At 36.6% G+C, this 23,340-nt stretch overlaps 1 protein-coding gene across 10 annotated transcripts in view; it reads right to left on the reverse strand.

Moving 5' to 3' along the window:
• AGFG1 (ArfGAP with FG repeats 1) overlaps positions 1-23,340 on the reverse strand; it is a 67,300-nt gene that overhangs the window by 24,035 nt on the left and 19,925 nt on the right. For all 10 annotated transcript variants that reach the window (XM_032278007.1, XM_032278017.1, XM_032278016.1 and 7 more), the window contains exons 3-4: positions 4,095-4,210; positions 312-474 (exon numbers count right to left, since the gene is read on the reverse strand). In XM_032278007.1, coding sequence (XP_032133898.1) covers positions 312-474; positions 4,095-4,210 — 279 coding nt within the window. The remainder of the gene's footprint in view (positions 1-311; positions 475-4,094; positions 4,211-23,340) is intronic.

Consider the following 23,340-nt stretch of genomic DNA (forward strand, 5'->3'; position numbering starts at 1 on the left):
CACACACACACACACACACACACACACACACACACACACACACACACGTATATATAGTTATAGCAACATTCCTGTAGAATTCACCTGTACAAAGCTGCAGAGAATTCAAAGAAACTCATATTAGCAACAGCAAGAAAAACAAACAAATACATTTCACCCACTTAACCTACAATTTCTTAATGTATAATAAACCACTGGAACATAATGCTACTGGCATATAAGGTTATGCTGCTGTCTTAAAGAATTCTCAAATTCTTGATACTCAAGCCTCCTTAAGTTGAACTCCCTACAAAGATTCAAAGACTACTCACCTGACTAGGGGTGCCCTTATTTAAGTGCAGTGTTGGGGCAGAATCCCCTAAAAGAGATTTCAGTGGTTTGACCTCAGGTGTGCTGCTTGTGCTACTGGCAGAGGACCCTGAAATAGATGCATGAACTGATGCCACGACTTTGGCCTGTTCTGGTGGGACATACCTAAAATATGTAAAAAACCAGTTAACTAAGAAAAATGTAGGTAATTCTATAACCAAAAAATGATAAGTTTAATTCTAACTTTGTACGAGACTGTTTCACCATTACTCTTATCTGAAAATCCTCTCACACAGACTGATACCTATTTTTTTAAAAAGAAACAATAGCTTAACGTAACACCCATTAAATAACTGAAATACTCGGAAAAAGACTAACCACAAAACTCGTTTCAATTACTTATTTATAGCTTTTCTAAGACATTAAGTACAATATAAGAAATAACTGCTTTTAACAGAAGACCTATAATTAATCATCGCAATGAATAGTTAATAGTATAATTTTAAAAATTATCTTAGATCATAAATAACTTTAAGACAGATGAGGTAGGAAAACACTGGTAATATTACAGTTAGGGAAACACTGGTAATATTACAGTTAACGGCCTAAAATATAAAGGCTTAGAATAAGATCATCCCATTTTAAATGAACAAAAGAAGCAATTCACAGAAAGAGACATAGAAATACACTTTCAACTTAACAAAAATGCAAATTAAGGCTTTATTCACCTATGAGCTAAGTGTGGACTTCACAAATTTTGTATTGCTACCTACTAAAATAAATAAATAAGTGTGCTTTGTGCACCAGAAGTATCACTTCCAGAAACTTATTCTTAAGAATTGGTAAGTCTATAGACACATGTACACATGGATGTTAACCACAGTCCTCTCTTTATCATTTCAAAAAAACTGGGAAACCAAACGTCTGTCAAGAGAAAAGTATTTAAAGTGATTATGCTAAAAATCACTGTAATACAATACTCATAGCTACTCTGCTTTGACGTGGAAAGCTAATACTTCACAGTTCTTGCAGATTTAATTCCAGTCATGTAAATACATGATTTATGTGAGGAGGCACGTCAAGAAAGAGGCAGCAAGGATATAATAATGTTCAAACATCAGCAATGCTGACTTCTAGGTGTGGGATTATGTGAGAGCTTTTGCTCTTTGTAATTCCGGGTTTTGTCCTACCCTCCTTTTTATTCTTCATATGAAGTAGGTGAGGAAAGAAGGAAAACCATGTTTAAGAGCACCTCTTCCAGAAACAGAGTTCAAATCCCAGCTCTACCACTAAATGGCTGTGAAACATTGGGTAAACTACTAATACTTCAACTCTTTGTGCTTCCATTTTCTCACTGATAAAATGGAGAGACAGAGTTGCTATGAGGTTTAAATAAGTTAACATTTGTAAAGCACTGAGAACACATTCCTAGTATAGGTATTTGTTAACTACATAAGTGTTGTCACCAAACTACATAGTAGTCACAAACAATGCAACTGCTTTTTTTTAAGTAAATGGGAGAGACAAGGGATATGAGAATGAATACAAGAAGTTATACTTTCCCATAATTTAGCACACTACTGATATAGCCAAGTCTTAACAAAGGATAAAATCAGCTGATAGTTACTGGTTCAAGACTGAGCTGACACAGTAAAGAAACTAATCTTGTTTAACACAGAAAGTGCTTTTGAGAACTGATCAAAAAAACAATTTCAAAATCCCTTTGGATAACAACAGCATCACTGTTTTAAGTACAGTTACAGTGAGTATTTTTAGGGAGACAGCATCTGGATAGTGCTTATTCCATGTTAGAAACCAATTTCACTGCTCTCTAGCTATACGTTACAGGGGTGCAGGAGTCTGCAATAAAAACATACAGGTTCTGGGCCTCTTAATGATGGTTACCTGTCCCACCACGTAAAGTCTGTATTTGTATTACTCTTATTATCCTGTTTCTCAGGGAAGAAAAAAAAACACATAAATTATAATTATTTGAGGTTTCCAGGTACTTGGGTTATAGTTTGAATGAATAATACATCACTGTTATAAATATGGGGGTAAGGATCTATGATTTTAATTCTACCAACTGTTATTGACACTCATATTTCTCCCGGTAGCTAGAGCTGATCATAAGCTAATCCCTAACCAAACTCACTTTCTGAACTGGTAAAAGTAACACAGCTGAAAAAACAAAACTAGGTTAGGGCTATGCAAGGAGAACAGTCTTTCTTATAGGATGGAATGTCTAGGAAATTCAGAACCAAAACTGTAAAGGGATAATTATACCTTTCATTTTAAAAGAATCATTTATGCTACCACATTTTTACTATCAACCCACCTTCTAGTATTTTCTTCTTTTCTAAACTTATATTTTACTGGTGTATTTTAATCTATTTTCATACCTGATGTCTTCTGGTGTAGCTGAATATAGCCCTGACTAACCTTGCCTTGCAAAAAGTAGTCTATTTTAGGCCGGGCTCAGTGGATCACACCTGTAATCCCAGCACTTTGGGAGGCTGAGATGGGCGGATCACCTGAGGTCAGGAGTTTAAGACCAGCCTGGCCAACAAGGCAAAATCCCATCTCTCATATCTACTAGAAATATAAAAAATTAGCCAGGCGTGGTGGTGGGTGCCTATAATCTTGGATACTTGGGAAGCTGAGGCATGAGAATCACTTGAACCCGGGAGGCGGAGGTTGCAGTGAGTAGAGATCGTGCCACTACACTCCAGTCTGGGCAACAAGAGCAAAACTCAGTCTCCAAAAAAAAAAAGAAAAAAAGTAGTCCATTTTGGAAAGCAGTAAGAATACAAATTTTGATAGAGCATGCAAGTCAGAGCCAATGTGCTCCTGAATGAAGGTAAAGACCTCTGCTGTAAACCACGTCAAATGTTCTCTCAGGATCAAAACAGGCTCTGAACATATTCTCTGGGTTGAAATACAGTTTCTCAGGCAAACAAGAGGCCCCTTACTTCCCCACTATCTACCTCCTATTTTGACTCTCTGCCCCATCTTCTTCACCTCCCAAGATGAAATATCCGTTATTCAATACTATTAAAGAAACAACCAAAAGAGTAAAGAGTCTTAGTAACTATACTTAAATTGTGCTCATATAGCTGAAAATGAAGAGCCCTGAGTAGATGAACACTAGCTTTATGTATATAGTCCCTATTCTACTGTAAGGGGCTTACTAGCTATATGAACAACCTGTTGGAATTAATTTTTAAAACTTAACATCTGATATATTTAGTTAGAGAAATATAAATACTCCCTTCTTAACCAGGAAGTAAACTGATTTCTTAGGTAGAAAGAAAAAAATACTTTGAGTGAAGACTACAACAGACAATTAGGTAGACGGATTACTACACCAGAACTTTAGCAAAGTGCCTAGTACATTGAAGATGCTACTCAATAAATTTAAAAAAAGATATGACTCAATAAATACTTGCTAAATTAATGATTTTTAAGAATGGAGACTTTGTAGGAAAAAATACATTTAAAGAAGCTAACTAAGATAGAGAATGAGTAGAAGAAAGAATCCCTAACTTTCCTGGTAATTATTATTAAAAAAAAAAAAAGGCTGCTGCCAGGCACAGATGAGTTAAAATAAAGTAGAAGTAAAGGTTTTTGGAAACCAAACCAACAAAAAGCCAAGAGATAATGAATTATATACTTATCTAGCTCTCACTGTCTATGTCTTTTATCCTTCATTGTGTCAGACTAACCTTATCCACAGTTAATGTGATTTGGGGAGGCTTTATTCTACATATAAACTATTCACTCACCATCTTTTCTTTTCATATTTTTCTTGTAGAAACTCTTTCACTTTTTGTGGATCCCTGAAGTCTGGAATTGCTGAAGATCTATCATCAAACAATCCTAGCCAAATCTGTTTACAGACCTTTGGAAAGAATTAAAAATATATATATGTTAAATTCAACATCTTCCCTTAATAACATTTTAAGGGGAAATAATGATTCTTTCAGGAGGTTAATCTACATAATAATTTTAATAATATGCATTCAATGAGGATACTAATAATCAGAAATAAACTAAATTTATTTTTAATATGTTGCAGTATATAGTAAATTTTTAGCAACAGAATCATTTAAAAAGGGAAATGAACGGTGAAATGGGATTTGAGAAGACCTGGGGCCTTTTTGGTCTTGGTGGAAACATAAACCTTACCATTAGCAAAGTCTTGTAACCTGTATAAACCTCAGTTCTCTCACTCACAAAACAAAGGAACTGAAACGGTAACAATTTTACAGGCCTTTTTAACAAGTCTAAAAAAACCAAAAGGAACACACAAAAATACTAGAATCATAAACAATTTACTGTAAAACTGTAACAATAAACACAAACATAAGGCAGATACACTATTAGCTTTACAGTTGTCTCCTATGACTTTTTTGTCCAATAGCTTAAAAATGAGAATCTGAGATATTTAACTTTCAGAAAAACCAAAAGAGAAATGAAATAAAATAGCACAAAAAGAACTATAAAGAGAAAAACTTATAAAGTAGACTTCATCAAAAAGTTATTCTTCAAAAAAACTTAAAAAATAAAAAAACAAGACTCCAACTGATAAAAATATTTGCAAAATGTTTAAGAAATTGAAACTGGAATATATAAAGAACTCCTACAATCCAATTATAAAAGACAGTTAACCCAACACTTGTTTGGGGTTTCTTCTGGTTTGTTTTTGAGAAAAGGTCTGACTCTATTGCCCAGGTTGGAGTACAGTGGTGTAATCTCAGCTTATTTGTAACCTCCGCCTCCTATGCTCAAACCATCCTCCCATCTCAGCCTCCTAAGTAAGCTGGGCAGCACCACATGTGACTAATTGTATTTTTTGTAGAGACAGGGTTTCACCATGTTGCCCAGGCTGGTCTCTCAAGCAATCCGCCCACCTCAGCCTCCCAAAGTGCTAGGATTACAGGCGTGAGCTACCACGCCCAGCCAACACTTGTTTAAAGAGGGGACAAATGATCTGAACAGACACTTCACCAAAGATATAAGCAGCCCACTGTCATCAGTCATGTATAAAATGCAAATTAAAACAATACTGAGGCCAGGTGCAGTGCCTCATGCCTGTAATCCCATAACTCTGGGAGGACGAAGCGGGGGGATCACCTGAGGTCAGGAGTTCAGGACTAGCCTGGCCAAAATGGTGAAATCCCCTCTCCACTAAAAATATTAAAAAAATTAGCTAGGCATAGTGGCGCACACCTGTAATCCCAGCTACTCGGAGACTGAGTACCGAGAATCGCTCGAACCCAGGAGGCAGAGGTTGCAGTGAGTCAAGATCATGTCATTGCACTCCAGCTTGGGCAACAAAAGTAAAATTCCATCTCAAAAAAAAAAAAAAAAAAAAAAGACACTGAGACTCCCAAGATAGACATGCATAGATACCACTAGAAAAGCTAAAAACAAAGTTGTGACCACATAATGTGCTGGTAACAATGCAGAGCGGCCGGAACTCTTTAGAATATAAAATGGTATAACATTTGGCAGTTTCTTAAGAGTTAAACGTAGAACTGGCATATGACTTAGCCACTCTACTTCTAGGTATTTATCCAAGAAAAATAAAAGCACTTGTCCACACTCAGACTGTACATAAATATTTACAGCAGCTTTGATAATAACCCCAAACTGGAAATAACCCAATTGTCCATAAACAAGCGAATAAAAAAATGGCAGAAAATCCACAGAAGCATATTATTCAGCAATTAAAAGGACTAAACCATTAATACGGGAAACATGAATAAACCTCAAGATTATATGCACTCCCCTCCCCACCAAAACATATATACAACATTTTTCCATTCATTTAAATCTTGAATATAAACCGGTCTACAGCGAGGAAAAGTAGACCAGTGGTTTCATAACAAAGGGTTGCACAATGAAAACGGATGCTCTCTTGCTATTATGGTAGTGGTTTTATGGTATACAGACATGTCAAAACTCATCAAACTGTATACTTTATGGACATGTTATCAATTTAAATATGTACAAGTTATCAGTTGTTCCTCAGCAAAGTTATCGAAAACAAATCCACAAGTTTCCAAAATTATATGATTTTAAAGAATAAGCAATTACAACACTATGAAAAGAACACAGTATCTGGTTTCAAAAACGCTGACAAATATTTAAGACATGAGCCAAGGAAAAGCATACTTCTCAATCTTACTTGCTCACGGAATTGGCTATGGGAGACATAAGAGAAAGGACAGGAAAAAGGACTTGCCCTTCTCCTCTCCTACCATGTCCCCAAACACGTTTCAAAGTATTTCTTGTGGTTCCTTCCTACTTCAGGCTCAGTACAGATACTATAAAGTCATTTTGGAAGTGACAGTTGACACGAGTGAGGACTAGAGTAAGGCATAATCCATTATGAAGACATTTCAGTGTCAAAGCCTGACAAGTACAGAGATCCAGGAACAGTAGTGCAACTTACTGCCAGAAATACCACAAACCTTAAAGAAAACCAGCTTGTCCGATTAGTTTTTAGCCACTTAAAAAGAACTACATGGGACTCTCCTCAGGCAGAAACCTAACTAATGATTCTCGCAAACTGTAATTCTTTAAGATTTTTAAAGATCTGTCAATTACGTTCAGAAATGGAGGACTGCAAGTTTTTAATTCTTCTATTTTAAAACTTCCCAAATGAGAAAACAAGAGACGTGGTATTTGCCCAAAGCCATGGAATTACTTGACAGAATTACTTCAAGACACTTTAGTCTCTACTTTCTAACACTTCTGCCATATACAACTTTTAAAACTAAAATCAGTAAATGAATAATAAATAATAAGAATACAAATAAATAAAATGAAGCCGACAGGCTAAGGGCAGACAGATCATAGAGCTGCCATCTTAGCACTCATAATGGTAACGCAAAGCAAAGATGGAGTGCTTGATGGTAACTATTTGAGGTAAGCAGATTGTAGGATTTCCTCTAAACTGCATACTAACTGCTGTGGTTCTGCACCTGCTCTCTGAAAGGTCACACTGCCAGAGAAAGTCATTAAAAATAGCTGCTTGGGTCCTCTACAAATTCAAATATCTCACTGACAAAGTTCCTCAAAGTTATTAATCAGCTTTAATTTCCTATTATATTGTTCCACAGCAGCTATTTCCTATATTTATAGCTCAAAATCCTAACCATTCTCAACACTCTTGGCAGCTGAATTCTTCCTCAAGTGAAACGACTCCCAATATGTGATTCCCAATTCCTTAAATCAGCAAGCAACATCAGTGTCACCTAAGAACTTGTTGGAAATGCAAATTTTCAGGAGCCACCCAAGACGTGTGAAATCAGTCCCTCTAGGTGGAACCAAGCAATCTGTTTCATCAAGTCTTCTAGGTTATACTAAAGTAGGCTAAAGTTTGAACCAATGCTTCAGTAACATCTAGGCCAGCAGATGGAAACTTACTTCCTACCTGTAACTTTTCATCTTTCCTTGCCTGTATCAGAACATCAGAGATAGAGGGAAAGAGAGATTCAAAATATATACAGCTTTCAGCATTTCTCATATTTAGCCAGTAAATCTATTATGGGGAAAGATTCATTTAACAAAGTCAGTGTTTCAGTGGCACATCTGGGAAAATATTAGTCTCTAGCTCCTTATGACCTACTCACATTTTAGTCCCTGAAAGGTCACCTTCTGCTCGCAACACTCTACTAGCTTTACTATTTCAGGCATCTAGATTTGCTGATAAAGTCTCTTTTCTGCTTGTTTTGTTCTTTTAGTAAAACCAATACCATCAACTGAAAAAAGGGGTTTCAAGATTAGAAAAAAAGGGTGAGAATGAATTGACTAAGAAGCACTGAAGACTTGGGGCCATGAATATTTAAAGTGAAACTAGCTTTATTTGGCTATTTAGGTAAAAGTAGGTAGAATATTGGTTTCATTGGGCAGAACGTGACAGAGGTTAGAAAAAGGTGATTGTATTAACAGACCATGGAACCTAAGCTAAGAAAAATAAAGACATCATGAGGAAGACAGATAACAACATTTAGTGAAATGAAGGAATGGAAGTCCTGATGACTGTCCCAAAATTGTTGGCTCCAGTACTGGGGTAAGCTGGAAAGAGAATCAGTGGTGGTCAGAGAACTGGATGCTTGAAACTGAAATCTGGGAGTTGATACAGTTATCAATAAATAAAAGGTTTAAAGTAGTATGAAGGATCACTGGAGGTCACGGAATTCTGGAGGCCATGGAGCTATCTGTGTGGATATTGGCCATGCCAAAATGATTAATACTAGTGGAAATAAAAACAGTATTTAAAATGAATGAGGGGGCTGAGCACGATGGCTCATGCCTATAATCCCAGCACTGTGGGAGGCCACATCGGAGGGACTGCTTGAGCCCAGGAGTTCAAGACCAGTCTGGGCAACATGGCAAAACTCAGTCTCTACAAAAAATACAAAAATTCGCTGAGCGTGGTGGTGAATGTTTAGTCCCAGCTACTCGGGAGGGTGAGGTGAGAGAATCACCTGAGCCTGGAAAACAGAGGTTGCAGTGAGCCTTGATCATACCACTTTACTCCATCCTGGGTGTCAGAATGAGACCTTGTTTCTAAATACATACTGTACATACATACATATATACTGAATGAGGGAGTCTGACTGGTACAATTGCAACAAGAAGATGCAGCCACTGATAAAATCTATTGACATGAAAAGTGGGGGCAAGGCACTATAAACAGCACCGAGGAGCAAGAATGACACTTAAAAACAAGGAATTATACAGAACAATGCAATTAGATTTGATGGTCTCTTTTGGGGGAGCTAAATAATCGGCTCTAATTATAGAATAATGTGGTGGTGACGGTAGTTAATAAGCTTGGACTAGGGAATCAGACTGCATAAGTCTGAATTCTAACTCTCTTTGCTATTTGACTTGAGCAAGTTAATTTTTCTTTACCTGTAAAATACAAATAATAGAACCTATTTCATAGGGAGGTTTAATGAGTTAAATAAATATATGTTTGGTAACAAGAACAGGTATATAAACTTTAGTATTAGTTTGGTCAGGCGCAGTGGCTCATGCCTATAATCCCAGCACTTTGGGAGGTCAAGAGTTCGAGACCAGCCTGGCCGACATGGTAAAACCCCATCTCTACTAAGAACACACACAAAAAATTAGCCAAGTGTGGTGGTATGCACCTGTAATCCCAGCTACTCAGGAGGCTGAGGCAGGACAATTGCCTGAATACGGGAGGTGGCAATTGCAGTGAGCTAAGATCACGCTGCAGCCTGAGTGAAAGAGCAAGACTGTCTCAAAAAAATATCATATTAGTTATATTACTTTCGGGCCTGGTCTCTTAAGTGGTCTGTAGTGATGGGCTATGGAGTGACAAGATAAGCAATGACTGGGAAGGGTGGTCTTACCAGGAAAATAGAGGAAACTGAAGATCTCCCTTCTTTCCTGCTGCAGACACAATCAAAGTGGTCTTGACAGAGCAATCTCTCTCCTTGACTTCTAGCACTTCGTAGCTCTCACAGGAAACTCATTCCAAACTGCCTAGTAGAATCACGAAGCGTGTGTCTCATTTACTTTTGGATTCCCCATACCGCTTTAAACAATGGGCTGTGCCATATTAAGCGTTCAATAAACTGATAATACTCAAAGCCAGATCTTACGGAAGAACTGAAAATTACACCAGACAACAGAATAAACTCATAAAAAATTGTTAATTTTTCCCTTGATAGTGCTAATCCACTCTAGAATTGAAATCATAATAGCCACTGACAGAATCTAAAATATTTTAAAGCATATTTTGTCAGTCAGTTACCATAGAAACAGGCGGCACAGTCAATTTGGATAATTTGAAGGAAGTTTAATAAGGAGACTGTTACAAAGCACAGTTGAGTTGTTAAGGAAATCACAAGTGACAGTGTTCTATCCCAGGGTTAGTAACAGCAGGGCCTACCCCTACCCATTGGCAGTAAAGCAGGGGAGGAAAGAAAAACATCAGCAGAATCTTAAAACAAAGAGGGCTGCCTGATAGGAACTGCAAACTTCAATGGAAGGATGCAGCCAGGCTACAGAAATCCCACAGGAAGAAGCTGCGAAAGTAAAAATCCTAACCTCTTTCTCCTCCTTTCCTTCAATCTGCTGAAAATGTTCCCCGCCAGCTGAACCCAACCAGAAACCAGGGATAAGAAGCCCAACTGTATATCCAGACACACCAGCTGCTTGGAGCCAGAGCAAGGAAAAGACTAGAGTCAGAAGTGCAGATAACAGCTATCCAACACAGCAGCCAAATCATGGTAATAAATATATACAGGGCAAGCAATTTAACAAACTCAGTTATGAATACTAAAAATAGGAAACCATCATACTCGTTCCCAATTACTCATATATAAAAGGAAAGCTAAGAAACAGTGTTATATCAGTAATCCTTGAGAGTGACAGCAAATTGGAGGGGAAACTTGTTGAAATGGATATTCACCTTTATTTGGACAAAACCTTACTTTCACAAAAAGGATAAAAAGAATAAATTACATGACATGACTCTGCTTGTAACCTCTGCATAGAAAGATCTAAGAATAAGGAAAGGACAGAGGATCTGGAATTTAAAGAATCTTTTTTCACTAAGCCAATCTACATACATCTAACTAGATTTCAGGCTTTCTTTTTTGTCCTTTCTTTACTTAGTAGGGATGGAGTAATCCCCTAGGTAATCCTGCCTCCTTTCGTATGTAAGATATAATCACAGCACTTAATAAGACTGCCCATAATACACAGGAACAAAAGAATAGTTTAAAAATTAAAAATCTGATGAACAAGCAACCAATATCCACTTTTCAGAGGTAGCCAGAAAAACTGAACAAAAATAAACATTACCAAACAGAAAATACCATTAGAAGCTCTCTTGACAGGTATCGTGGACCTATACAAAATTATATCACCAACATATTATTTTGCCCTAAAAGGAAGAAACGAGGAAGAAAAAGTCCATCCTCAGAAAAATACCTCAAATACATGCCATGACTCAAGTAAAGTACTGGAAAAACAAGCGCATTATTAACATTTCCTACACCGATCCAGCCTACATTAATATGACTGTAGTATTTCCAGACCACCAGCTGATTAGTTATTTCTCAGTGACACATATCTGAACAATATATAAACTGAAAGATGCCTGCAGAAACAAACAAAAACACTATCTGCACGTGCTTTATACAAGAGAAACTGAAAGTTTTGCATTTACATACATTTTTTAAGAAACTTTACAATACATTCTATCATAACATTTGGTTTTATAAAATATGCAAGAATTAGAACTTATGCAAATGAGTAACTAAAAATAGGCACACACAAGCTGTATGTGCAGATCTCTGAGACACAGTACCTTTGAGAAGCAGCCATATGAATGGACAGGTAAGGGAATATCAGACATATGAGATATCAAATCCAACTTATTTATTTTGTCCTAGGGTTTTTTAAAAAAATTAAGCACAAACTACCTTATAACAGCTTCCTTAACCTAAGAATCAAATTCTTCATCACAGCCCATTAGGCTCAACAGCATGTGACCCCTGATTAGTCCTCCAAACTAATTTCTAAACTCTTTCCAGCCCACTGGCCTCCACAGAAAGCCTTCCCTAACCACCAATCCAAAGATGCATTTAACCCCTGTACCAAATCCCAGATACACTCTCACAGTATTTTCTCAACCTTTATCTCATAATTTTTAAATGCAAATTGCATGAAGCAGGAACCTCCTCTTTGATTCAACACTATTTGTATGCTTGATGCCTGACACACAGTAAGCACTTAATATCTGGTGCATGCGTGAATGCAACTTCCTTAACAGCCTTCAAATGTATGCACAACAGAAATTACCTTTTTTATTTTGTTTCACCTAAAATATACATGCTGACCTAGAACATTTAGTTTCCCAACTTACTTGGTAGAAATAATAAATTCACTGATCCAAATTCTTATGTCATATATGGGCCAGGGATCAGAAAATTGGGCTAAATCTGGGGACTTTGTTTACAGATACTGTAATGTTTTCTTAGAACACAGTCACACCCACTTGCTTACCTATTTTCTAGTACTACTTTTGGCTACAACATTAGCATTAATTGTAACAAAGACCTTATGGAACCCACAAAGCCTAAAGTATTTATTATCTGACTCTCCATGGAAAAAGTCTGTCAACAACTAACATATGTGCAACAATGGACTATGCTATCATTCCAGCATCAGAAGACAAGAAACAATTTAAATACGATAATAAAAACCTGTTTTAGAGGCAGGTATTAGAATGCGCACAGGGATAACACAGAGATGGGAAAAAACTCTTCCCTGGAGGAAGAACTTCCCAAGAGCAAGGACTAAGAGCCAGTTTATTATACATACTGATTCACTTGATAATATAGGAGAAAAAGTACCAGAATAAGTTCTGGTGAAAGATGAATAGGTACTTAACACTTGTTTTCTAAATAACTACTAAATACAAATAAATGCAAACGATAAAACATTTGGAAAGGGATTACGAAATCTCACAAACGAAAAGACGGAAGCAAATGCTTAGAATACTAGAGAAAAATAAAATGCAATGTATAGTAAGAAAACTTACAAGTATCTGCATTGTAAAGAAGAGCAACAGCTCTAATTCAGACATCTAGTGTAAAGACTTAGTAAAAGGCAGCATACACAACTCAACATACCCATAACTTATTTCACTTCAAGTCTCTAACATCAGAACTGTGTTCCAGATAGGCTGAAAAGAATCAAAACCCAGCTATATTAGTTTGGATAAAAACAGATTTGCAGACAGCATACACCAAAGCACTCCACCAAAACAAAACGAATACTTCATGGGAATCAGAGATGCAAACAGGAAACCATCTGGGACCTGGGCAGTCTGAGCGTCTCTTAAGTCCCCTCTCAACGAACCCCCTCCACCAACACACAGTTTATCATTTGCCTCTCATATTATGTCTTGTCCCCACTTTTGCTTATCTAAGTACAACTTTTTGTTTGTTTACTTGTTAGGCTGTACAGAGACTAACAAATCTATTTGAAAAATAAATCTATCTAACAAGTCTATTGAAAAATACAATTTTTCAGTTCAAATGACTCATTGTTTGAATACAGGCTCTGTGAACTTTAATTCAATTTCTGAAGAAACAAGACCTGATAAAGTCACTAGCCCCAGGGTTAGGTGTCCATTTCTGGTGCAATCAGGGGCATGGATGTGTATGTGCATGTGTGTGTGTGTGTGTGATGCTGTGTTTCACGGTTTTCCCAGGGCAATAAGCCTTTTCTTCTTTCAGCAAGGAGCATGAGTACAGTAAGCACCCCTCCTTAACCCCCCACCCCAACACACAGGTTATTTATGAATGTGCTTTGTAAATTACAAAGACCTTTATAAATTTAAGACTTATTATTAGTGAAGTTACAGTAGTTTCAAGAAAAATTAACATCTGCCCAACTTTTCAAACTGAGATGACATAAGTAAATTACCCGGTATACTATAGTGCCTGGCACAGAAAAATGGCTCTGCCTTTTAATTTTATTTACTGTGCCTTTCACGAGCTTCCTTGTTTTATCTAGTTAAATGTATCAGTTTTTACTTTGTGACTTCCTCCATTGCTTTCAGTCTACAAAGTCCTTCTGCATTCAAATGTTAAATATGTAGCTGGGCTATTTGGCTGTATTTTCTATAGTAATCTCCTTTTTGTGTTTTACTGTTACCCACTCTCCCCCCACGTATACATCCTTAAACATTACAATTTAGTTTTGCTTGGTTTTCTATTTATAAAATATTTTAAGGAAAAGCTGATAGTAGAAACACATCACACATACCCTTCACCAGGTCTCCAATGCTCTATCATTCTCCTGAGAAAAATAAATTTTTAATGAATCATTTAAATTGGTGACGTAACAAGCCTTTTACCCCAAATGTGTATTTCCTAAAAATAAGTACATTCTTTTACATAACCATAGCACAATTACCAAAATCAAGACATTAATATTTTATATTATCTAATGTAAAGATCAGTCAGTAATCTTAATGGCCTTTATAACAAAAGAAAAGGTTTTCCTTGTCTAGAATCCATTAACTGTCTTGTCTCTTTTAATCTGGAACATTCCTTACTTCCCCTCCACCCCCACCTTTTTTTTTTAAACAAGAGTTTTGCTCTCATTGCCCAGGCTAGAGAGCAATGGTGTGATCTCAGCTCACCACAACCTCCACCTTCCAGATTCAAGCGATTCTCCTGCCTCAGCCTCCTGAGTAGCTGGGATTATAGGCATGCACCACCACACCCAGCTAATTCTGTACTTTAGTAGAGAAAGGGTTTCTCCATTTTGTTCAGGCTGGTCTCAAACTCCCAACCTCTGATGATCCACCCACCTTGGCCTCCCAAAGTGCTGAGATTACAGGTGTAAGCCATTCTTTACTCTTTCTGTCTTTCACGACCATGACATCTTTGAAGAGTACAGACCAGCTATTTGGTAGTATGTTCCTTACTGTGGGCTTCCTCATGATTAAATTAACATTAGGTATTTTGGGGAAGATACCACATAAGTAATGTGTCCTTCCCAGTGTATCATATCAGAGATACACAAGGTCAATTTGTCCCCGTACTGGTGATATACTTGGATTACTTGGTTAAAATGTATCTTTCTCTCCATATTAAAGTCACTGTTTTTCTCCATTGGGATTAATAAATATCTTGCAGGTACATCTTTTGAGACTATTTTCTACATGTTTTTGGCTTCCTTTAATGACTTAATGCTAAAATTTTTCTGAAATTTTGGTGAATGTTTCAGCTAACATTCTAATTAATTTTCCATTTACTGAATAACCAATTTCCACAATGAATGTTGTAATTCACTTGTTTTACAAGATCATTCATACTTATAATATATGTCATAAAGGTTACGGTATATCTCAGGATCTAATCTATAAATCTGTGCCTATCCTTGCACTAGTTTCAGGCTGCTGTAATTATTGCAAGTTTATATCACAAATTACTGTGTATAAAGAAGACAGAGATTACAAAAAGTAAATAATTTTACAAATTATTCCCAACTAGTTTTACTCTTTTGTCCTTTTGGATGAGGTTTAGAATTATTTCCCAAAAAGAAAAAAACAATCCCAACAGTGTTTACATTCCAATTGTTATAAACTTATTTTGTGAAGCCTCCTAAAGCAAAGCATTCTCACTCTCAAAGATACTATGAATCTGATAAGGTTGCTAAGAAGAAAAAATTAACCAATGGTGTGTTCCTGCCTCCCTCCCTCACACATAGACATACACACAGAATAAGCTTTACATTTTTTACATTTCCCAGAATATACCTAGAGCAAACAAGGAGCTCAGCAAGGGAGTAGCAGAAGGGGGCTAGCTTGTTTGGTCATATAACCTTTAGAAATCATTGTTAAGAACATAACTTTACATTTTATTTTGTCTTGATATGAAGTAAGAATTGTCTGTGGATTATCTATGGTTTAAGGTATCATCAATACCAGTGGCCACCTCTAATACAAACACTCATCCATTATTTAGTTCAACCTAGGATTCAATGATAGTGATCTATTTGTACTGACACTCTATTGTCTTGTTGTCCTGGTGACTGAAGGCATGCATTTGTGAGGCAATTGACTGAAGTTTGGAATGTAGTCATTGGCCAAGGAACAGAGAGAAACTAGCCCAAATTTAGAACAAGCCTCTGAAGTAAACCTCATTTGTACCACATTCTATGTAAATAAACCAAAAGGTGAGGAAGAAAAGTTTTCTTTCAGCATTTCTGAATACATGAGTGGCTATCTCATTGAACAATGGGGAAAATTTGAGCATCAGTAAAAATAACTGAATTTGGGTGAAATATATCAAACAAATAAATTGATGGTAATTTATAAAAACCTAACCAGTTGCTATTGGAAATGTTATGGAACTATTTTGAAAACAGTTCAATATTGAAGAATTATCTACTGCTATTTATAAATAGTTTTAATGTTCTTAAAGAAGAATGACAATAAAACTATTACACCTTAACGTAAATAGCTTTTATTTATAAAAATAGCTATATTTTCAAAACAAAAAAATTAGTGAAAAGTCACTGTTTTAATTTTTGTAAATTTCATAAATGCCTAGTTAAGTAGAAGTCAGCTGATTTCTCATCTGTTTCTGCATTTTTATGTTATGTAGCTTCTGGAAAACTGTATACCCATGAAAACAGGAGTAAAAAACAGCAAACTGAGTCTCGGCATTATTATTAAACGTTTTTTTTTTTACTTTAAACAACCTCTGAAAAGGTCTCAAGGATGCCCTACAAGTCCCAAACTGTACTCAGAAAACTACTGAGTTAGAATATCACCATTTTACAGTCTCTAATTAATAGATGCAGGAACTAAGCATTAGCTGCTAACAGGACCAAAAATCAAAACTTCTTAAAGTGATTCTTGATAAAAGAACACACCACACAACCTATGAAATAGTGGATCTTTCCCCTTCCTTAAATTAAGCCTGAATCTTAAGAAACTACTATAGCCAACCATCAGTTTATAGGTAACTGGGAGAAGAAAGGAACACTGACACTGCACGGATGGCACTGGCAAAATCCAGAAGGTGGGAAACTTACTGAACAAATAACTTGGTGAACAGAGAATAAGAATGAGTGACTGGAAAGGGAACTTAAAGGATAAAAAAACACTTAAAGGGCAAACACTATAGATTCTTTCCAGTAGTGGCAAAAAGACTCATATTAAAAATCCAACTCTCCAGCAGGTAACAACTATAAACTCTGGACAAAGCTTATAAAGACGCTAAAGAGCAACCACAAATAAGGTGAAGAGGAAAGAAACAGCATCAGGTATGTGCTTTTTTTAATTTAAGGATCATCACTTGAAAACAGTCATGCAGGGTTGCTACAACTCAAACAGAAATACGCAAGTCTTAAAGCTTAAAGTACAAGAAAACAAGAGGTTCACCACAGCTACACCAACTGGGAAGTGAGGGGTAAATCCCCAAAGAGAGATGGCCAGAGAAATAAAATAGGTACCACGAAACGTGTGTTATCAACTTCTCCCAAATCTCTAGCTCACTCCTGACCTATGTGTACATGGGGCTAACTTCAAACAGTTCAATTATGGAACTGAGCAAAGATTTCGGCTGGAACTCACCATGGGAGAAACAGAGTTTGCTAAAGTAAAAAGCAAAACAAACAAAACCAATAGTTTTTGAAGGAACAAAACAGAATCCAGAGGCACTACATATACAAAGAAACAGGGAATTATGACCCAAAATCAAAAGAAAAGTCAATCCGTACCAGATTCTGCAATGATAAAAATTTTTGAATAAGGAGGCAACAACTTAAAATAGCTAGTATATCCATATTCAAGAACATATTATAGGCCGGGCATAGTGGCTCACATCTGTAACCCCAGCACTCTGGGAGGCTGAGGTGAGTGGATAGCGAGGTCAGGAGTTCAAGACCAGCCTGGGCAAGATGGTGAAACCCTGTCTCTACTAAAAATACAAAAATTAGCTGAGCATGGTGGCAGGTGTCTGTAATCTCAGCTACTTAGGAGACTGAGGCAGGAGAATCGTTTGAACCCAGGAGGTGGGGACTCCAGTGAGCCAAGATGCCACCGCTGCACTCCAGCCTGGGCAACAGAGCAAGACTCCATCTCAAAAAAATAAAAGTGTTAAAGAAAACATGATAACAATAAATAAAAATCAACAAAATCTGAGCAGAGAAATGGAAACTCTAGAAAAAACTCTAGAAAAAAATGTAAATGTTAAAAATGGAAAAGATAATATCTAAAGTTAAAAATCAGAGCTTAGAAATAACAGAAGAGTTGGGGATAAGAGAGAAATTGTCTGATCTGGAAAGTATACAAATAGAGGGAGAAAAATTAAGAGAACCTCTGGAAACTGCAGAACAGTATCAAAATGCCTACCAACCAAGCAACTGGAATCTCAGAAGGAGAGCTAAGAGAGAATGAAGCCGAAAAAATACTTGAAGGGAAAATGTTGAAATTTTCTCAATTCCGTAAATGAAAAATGTATAGGTTCAAGAAGATCAACCACCATAAGTAGGATAAATACATATACACAAAGCATGTCCAGATACATCACAGTCACATGCTGAAAACAAAAATAAAGTGCTTCACAACAACCCATCACTATAATGAAATAAAAAATATGAGATAAAGTAAATTTCAAAAAACAATCAAACATAAAGACAAACATTACATAATGATAACATAATCAAGAAAACAATTATATACCAGCACCAATAATAAAGTTTCAAAATACATGCAGGAAAAAATGATTTATTATAGAAAAAAATATGAAAATCCACACCAGCTGTCCAATTGTTCTATCTGCAGTAGCTCAACTAGACAAGATCAGTAAGGTGGATCCATAATATCTAAGTATCACCATCAATCACAGAGCTATAACTGTCATTCATAGAACACTACACCCAACAGGCAGATATGGCCACTGTCCTATGGCTTTGAGCAGTCTCTGCCCAAGTCCAGAGTCTTGCTGTAGCTATCTAGGAAGCAGGTTCTGAGAGACAATGTAGCAAGATAGACAAATTAGGCTCTCTGCAGGCAGAGCAGCTGGTAAACCACTGCACTCACACCACCGGGGGAGTGGATGGGGGACCCTGCTCACCTGCCGTTAAGACCTCTTGACACTATGCTGCCATTAGATGGCATAAAGCAGGACAAGTTCTCCTATCAAAAGATAACTGCTCACAGCCACTCCATTCTTGGAAAGAACCTAGCATCGCAGGCCAGAATGAGATTGTCCTTGGGAAAGTGATGGGAGTCATGTTGCAGTAGGAGACTGACCAAAAAGTATCACCCAAATCAACAAGAAGTTCTTGCAGGCATGGCCTTTGGCTACTACTATCCAAACCTTAAACATCATTACAAATTCCTCAAAATTCTATGGGGCCAGAAGGCCTGTTTATTTTCTTCTTACCAGCTCATAACGTACCCCATAACCAGAAGGCACACTCTGCTGCCACAATGAATGTCAGTTGCTGTCCTGACAAGCAGGCTTCTTGTTCTGCAGTAAGAACCCAGCATCTATTTTCAGGAGACTGAGTAGTAGCTGATGCCAGAGCAATGGAAAAGACACAGGTAAAGGACAACAACTCAGATGTGTACCAGGTAGCACTTATGCTGCCTGAGTGTCCCACAAGGCACTGGAAGTCACCTGAGCTGCTTTGTTTCTCAGAGACTTAAAGCTGGCAGGGGCCCCAGGTTAGACTCTCCATCCCCAGAATAACTACCCGGTCTGAGGCCCCCACTGTCTTAACACAAACCTTTGCCTGAATCTATGCCACACACCACAAATACAGGCCCATTCCAGTCCAATCTTTGCAGGTGTCACTGTGAACCATCTACCTTCCTTTTTTTTTTTTTTTGAGACAGTCTCACTCTGTCGCCCAGGCTACAGTACAGTGGTGCCATCTCAGCTCACTGCAACGTCTGCCTGCTGAATTCAACTGATTCTTTTCCTCAGCCTCCAGAGTAGCTGGGATTACAGGCACAAGCCACCAAGCCCAGCAAATTTTTGTATTTTTAGTAGAGATGGGGTTTTGCCATGTTGCCCAAGCTAGTCTTGAACTCCTGGCCTCCAGTGATCCGCCTACCTCAGCCTCCCAAAGTGCTGGGATTACAGGCACGCGCCACAGCGCCTAGCAAAGCCTCCAAACCTTTATAAGCAGTACAAAGTTTTAAAGCCCATTTTAACCACTCAATGTGTGGATCTTACCTGGATCCTCATTCAAACAGACCACTAAGAAAAAAAAGAAAAGATAGTTATGAACAACAGAAAACTTAAATGACCAGATGACTAGATTATTAATTGTTATAGGGACAAAAATAGCACTGTTGCTATACATATTTTAAAGTCCTTGACGTTCACGGATAACATGAGACTTGAAGGCCAGGCGTGGTAGCTCACGCCTGTAATCCAAGCACTTTGGAGGCCAAGGCGTGCAGATCACCTGAGGTCGGGAGTTCAAGAGCAGCCTGACCAACATGGTGAAATCCCGTCTTAAAAAAAAAAAAAAAAAAAAGTAATAAGAAAAAACAATGATGATAATAATAATAAATTGATTAAAAACAACAACAAATAAAAAATAAAGTAAAAGATTAAAAAAAGAGAGAGAGTTGGGTTTACAGATGAAATTTTATGTCTCGCATCTGCTTTAAAATAATAAAAAAGACAGCCATGGGTTGACAGAAGTTTGTTATACTATGTACTTGTGTAAATGCATGAATACCTCCATAATAAAGTCCTTTAAAAAGAAACAAAATGTCTAATGATTTATATTTTTAATTAGAGTCAAATAAGACTTTTTAGAAGATAAAACACAATGGCAAAGAAAAAAATAAGCTGAGAGATTACAGGAAGCTAGAATGGTAAGGCAAATAGCTAGAAGGAAATAAACACTGTAACCTGGAATATGTAGTGTAACAAAAAATTAAGTGAACTCTCGAGTAGTCACAAACTGACAACATAACAACATCTAGCTTCTTCTATAATGCTCTGGGTTTTCTGTCATCATTCAAAAAGACCCACATGTTATGATATCTACAAAACAAAGGCATTTCTACATTTTTCTTAATTAGTATATTTCTCTGAAAGCCAACAGTTAATATCAAAGAATATACTCTAAATATTTTCAACATTACTAAGTTACTACTGACTAGATTCAGCTAATATTTATAACAGCTACAGCTCATGCCTTTCTCTCAAAATGCTTAAGAGCCCAGACGTGCATAAATATGTAGACACTAAATAAATATCCCTTAAATAATAGTGCGCTTTAATATTTTAATTAGATTGTTTTCAACCTCAAATATCCCTCTAGGAAGCTATTCCCTCAAATAATTAACTTTGTAGTTTAAAATATTTTTCAGTGTATTATCAGTGAATGTTCTCATTTATTAACTCAGTCAGTATGATGGCATACTGACTGAAATTCTGCAAAAATTTATCTCCACCCTAAATTCAATTCAAAGCATGCCATGTTCCTATTTGATATTTATTTTCTGAGTTTAGGAATCAACTGGAAAAGTATCTTTGCATGTAAAAGCACAATCTTGACAAGTTACTAAACCTGGTAAAAAAATTTTTTTTAATTTTAAAAACAAAAAGAAAACCATGATCTTACATCTACATAATACATGAATTTTCAAAATGTTTTCACATATCAACCTCATTCAAACATTCAAAATGTTTTCAAATCAACCTCATAAAACAGGCAACACAGATATTTCTCACAGATTACAAAGGAAAATGAAGCTCAGGGAAAAGTGGTTTGCCCAAGGTAACAAGGTTCATAAATTAGTGGTAATCAAACTAAACCATGGTTTTTTTGAGTCCTAGTAAATTAGTCAGGCATGGTGGTACATGCCTGTAATCCCAGCTACTTGGGAGGCTGAGGAAGGAGAATCTCTTGAACCCAGGAGGCAGAGGTTGCAATGAGACCAGATTGCACCACTGCACTCCAGCCTAGGTGACAGAGTGAGACTCTGTCCCCATCAAAAAAAAAAAAAGAAACTCACTTGGGTATATAAGCTTGTGCATTTTCACTGCTTTAGGTATAATTAAAAAGTATGCAAGATTATGCCACAGAAATGTCTATAATGTCTTGAAGGCCGATACAGAAGAAACTAAGAGCAATAACAAAAACAAAATTTTTTTTAAATATTATAGTGAATGCTATTTTTTAAAACAGTTTAAAATACATATAGAGATGTTAGTGTCTATGAGAGATAAAAACTCCCCAAAGACTGATAGGGTTAGAAGAGAAGAATCAAGCAAAAATAAAAGCCAGCATCAGTAAAATGGCAAGAAAATCAGAACACACATAGCATGTATGGAAAAGACAACAAAGACCACTGTACTTCAAGTATTTCTGCTGGCAATAACATTAAGAAAAGATTAGCTAAGTTAAGATGCCAGACCATAAAAGGATTTATATTGCAAGCTGAAAAACAAGAGTTCTATACATCTTCAATCAACAGATCTTCAATCTACAGACCAAACTGGGTCAGTGGCCCGTTTTTATATTGCCTTAATCTAAAAATGGTTTTTACACTAAAGAATTGGGGTGGGGGAGAGCAGTGGATTTCAAACAAGAATATGCAACAGAGAATGCAGGTGGCCCACAAAGCCTACAATATTTACTATCGGGCCATTAGAAACAGTTTGCCAACCCCTGCTATGAGCAACATAATAATTGTAAATCCTGAATTAATGAGTATGTAACTTAACTTTCCCACTCTACAATGACAATATGTTTTTACTAAAATAATATTTTCATTATTAAACTCAGCAGAAAATCAAAGTTAAAACACTCCAAGAGTTTAAATACATAACCCAAATATTAATGTAAATGATACGACAGTATGCTATGAAAACAGAAAAACCCCCCTAATGAAACCATACAAACCAGGAATGAAAATAAAAATTGATAATTCTTCTTATGACTTCTACCACTTCAGATTCAATGAATAAATATTATCTGACAAGAAATACGCTAGGAATCTTCCCAAGTTGGCCTAGTTCAAAAAACCCTAGGATTTCTACACATAGGTATTATAGTTACTAATAACAGAAACTCAGGCTCAGAAGCCTCTTGCCCAAGGTTCACAACTTGCATAGTCCAAATCTGAGCTGTCAGCACAAGACCACTATACTTTTATTGTGTCTCCTCCCCTACAAGACTGCAAGGGGAAGGCAGAAATCATCTCTGTTTTTGTATCCCTAGGACCTAGAGACAGTTCCTGGCACATAGCAGGTAATTTATTAATAAATCTCTGCTTCAAGAATGAATCAATCATGAATGTTAACAGGAGAAAAGTGTGTTATTTCATGAGTTTGTTTTCAAAGCAATCATTTTGGTTTGTTTTTAATCCAGTATAAAGATAATCAAATACTGGCATGCAATGCCTGATTTTACTCCTAACAAATAGACAATGCCTGTGGAGCATCAACAGTAATGCTTTTTTTTTTTTTT

The sequence above is a fragment of the Sapajus apella genome, unplaced genomic scaffold (genome assembly GCF_009761245.1).
Source record: "Sapajus apella isolate SASKATOON/1434 unplaced genomic scaffold, GSC_monkey_1.0 scaffold10, whole genome shotgun sequence".
NCBI lineage: Eukaryota > Metazoa > Chordata > Mammalia > Primates > Cebidae > Sapajus > Sapajus apella.